General features: G+C 33.0%; 1 protein-coding gene across 1 annotated transcript; it reads right to left on the bottom strand.

Annotated features, from left to right (window-relative positions):
* Window positions 1-1773: 1773 nt before the first annotated feature.
* Window positions 1774-2571, bottom strand: LOC131620726 (protein BIC1-like). The gene has a single exon (XM_058891884.1). The coding sequence runs from the start codon at window positions 2385-2387 to the stop codon at window positions 2013-2015; it is 375 nt and encodes a 124-aa protein (XP_058747867.1). The 5' UTR covers window positions 2388-2571; the 3' UTR covers window positions 1774-2012.
* Window positions 2572-3020: the final 449 nt, after the last annotated feature.

Below are 3020 nucleotides of genomic sequence, written 5' to 3'. Positions count from 1 at the left end.
CAATCACTTCATATAAAGCCGTTTATTAATTTATTTACCTTTGTCCCATCTTGTCTTCTTTTGACTTTTACCTTTCTGAACACACTTCGTACACACTTTCTGAACACACCTTTTTGGATGACACCTGTTTGATTTTGGGGATAGCTTTTTCCTTTGTCGTCTGACCATAAAGAATTATCACCCAATTTAACAGTGTATTCTTCATCGATTCATGATTTTCGGACCTATCTTCTAGTCAATCATCATTATCTTCATTCTCAATTTTCGCGCCTTCTTCTTCTCCACTCCACTCGCCGAAATTTTTTTCTAACTCTAATGTCTCCCAAATCTTCTCCTTTTTTTTTCTGATACGCTAACTTGTAGAGGTCCATGAAAATGTCATACCTCTTTTAATCTAAAGACATCTCGGTATATCTGCTCATTGAATGCTTCACTTAAAACCATTAGAGATTTTGTTCTTACAAGAATGCGAGCAACATCCATGAAGGTTTTGTTCCTAGTATTATCATCTCAACACATCTACACACCGGAGAATTAATGAATTAAAAAACTCCGGGTTCCAAGCATGACATTGAACACCATAGCAACATAACCATGTCACTCTTTCGTCATACTCATCTGAAGCTCTCCATTCCCAAATTTCCTTAAACCATTGTTTCATCAAATCACCTCCTTTTACCAATAACACTTCTAATTCATCCTCTTCCCTATCTTCAAGCAGCACGCTCAATGGGGTTACTTTAATCACGAAGTAACCCTTAGTGCTGAAAATATCTTGTATATTGTAAACTATGTTTGGATTCTCAACAATCCCAACATACGCCCTTCTAAACCTTGCAAACCCCACACTCTTAGATATTGAACTCCAAGTGAGCAAACACTAATTTCATGTTCCTCTAAGCATTGGGTCTTAGGTGCACGTTATTGGGCCAGTTTGTTTCAGCTTTAAAAAAATGGATTTTTTCTTTGTATTTTTGAAAATAGATTTTCTAAAACCGTTTTTCAAAATATTACAAGTTTTTTTATATTCGTTTTTTCTAAAATGAAACATTAATTTTGACATCTTATAACATAAACTTACATAATTGAAGACCAAAACTTAGTCAAAATCATAATTTTTTCAAAAAGTTGTATTTCAAAAACGATTTTTATGAAAATCTATTTGAAATAGCTTCAAAATTAAGTGATCTTTTGAAATTTTGATATCCAAATTTTTTGACCATAAATAGATGAAATACCTAAAATCACACTTTAAAAATAACTATTCAAACAAAATTTTCATTTGAAGCTTTTGAAAAAGGTTTCTTTGTAAAAAAAAATTTCACAAAATTTGATAACACTATAAAAATCATTTTTATTTAAAGCCAAAACAAACGGGCCAATTGTCTTGAACCACATGCACATATGATTTTGAGTCCCTCTTACCCCCCCTGCCTTCTAATCAACTGCTTTTCAGTGTGCTTTCTAACTTGCTTCACTTCCTGTATCTGACCTGCAGCTCTACTTTCGACTCCTCTACATCCACCTTCATGATTTTGTTCTTCATAGACCCCTCTCTGGTGCCTTGTTATGACACCTTCCATTCCTCCATACTTAAGATGTTGCTCGTGCTCATGTTTAGGTCTTTTGGTTTATTAGTTAGGGATGATGACTGTAGGTATGTTTGGTAATAATGTTAGACTTTTTCTCTCTAACATTGTGAGATTCTATTGCTGTTTTAAATTCTCTAATTAGAGTATGCTATTTTAATTTTAACTATTCTCTAATCAGACATCAAGGCTATATAGAACTTCTATCCAAATAGCTAAAACAAAATTACTTAAAAAATCTTAGTATTACAATATATTTTTGTGATGCATCAATAGCCTCCAAAGTCTAAATCCATACATGGAATATATAATATATGCAAAATAAAACAAAAACAAAGCAAAAAATAATGATGCATAAACCATCCACAATCAATATATGATAGTAACTAATCAACAACAAAAAAAATCATAGAAATACCAAAACTAACACCTAGCTGTAGCAGCAGTGGCTTCCTGAACCAAAGCTGTTCTTGCTGTCACAATTTTGGCAGAAGAAATCAAAGGAGGATCAAACGTTGTACAATCTATCCAATCCTTCAAAAACTCCTCCTGTCCCCACATATCTGGAATCCACACTCTCCCAGCCATTTCAACTCTATGCCTCTTCAGCTTCTCTCTTCCACTTTCCTCTTCAGCCTCAACAGTTAATGTCCCTTTTGTTACATCCATGTTTGTGTGCTCCTTAAGGTTGTTATCTTTGAGTTGATGAGGTTTCTTCAATTCAAGATCAGTTTCGTCATGAGACATGGTGTTTGTGTTTGTGTTTGAGTTGTTCTCTTTCATGCAAAATAGAACCATATTGAAGAGAGTATATAGATAAATATATAAATAAATAATTGCTAGTTGATGATGTTTTTCTGTGTGCTGTGTATATTGTTTGAGAATCTGAAACTTTTCTGTGGAAACTGGAATTGAAGAGTGGTTTTGTGTGATTCTGTGTGTGAGGGAGAGTAAATATTAAAGCATGATCTTAAGGAAAATGAGTGGGAAATTAGTTGACACGTCACTCCATAAGACAAGACTGCGAAAGTTGATTTTGTATGGTATGTGACAAGGGTACGTGTCATGTTTGATATGTGGCTTGGATTTTAGTTTCAAGTTGCAGAAATAAGAATTCTTTTTAGGAAAATAAAGAGAAATTAAAGAGAAAATGAAAGAGAGTGGAGGGGGATGGTCGATTCATTGGGTGGATTTTTTTAGGATTGTGAGGTTGATGTTGATCTATTGTGTTTCATGTATTCTTGGCCTCTATTTCAATCAATTGGAATTCAGAATTTGATTTTTGGTAGGGTAATTAATAAATTGATGTGGTCCATATTGTCTTTAAAGTGTGAATAATTTATCCTTAAAAGAATAGATACTGATAAAAAGAGTCATAAATATTTCTTTTTTGTAAATCATATTTAAGAAGATTGATTTTGTCATTTAAAA

Source organism: Vicia villosa, linkage group LG1 (assembly GCF_029867415.1).
Source record: "Vicia villosa cultivar HV-30 ecotype Madison, WI linkage group LG1, Vvil1.0, whole genome shotgun sequence".
Classification (NCBI taxonomy): Eukaryota; Viridiplantae; Streptophyta; class Magnoliopsida; order Fabales; family Fabaceae; genus Vicia; species Vicia villosa.
Note: the sequence above shows the minus strand (reverse complement) of the source record. Positions and strands in the feature narration are given on the sequence as shown.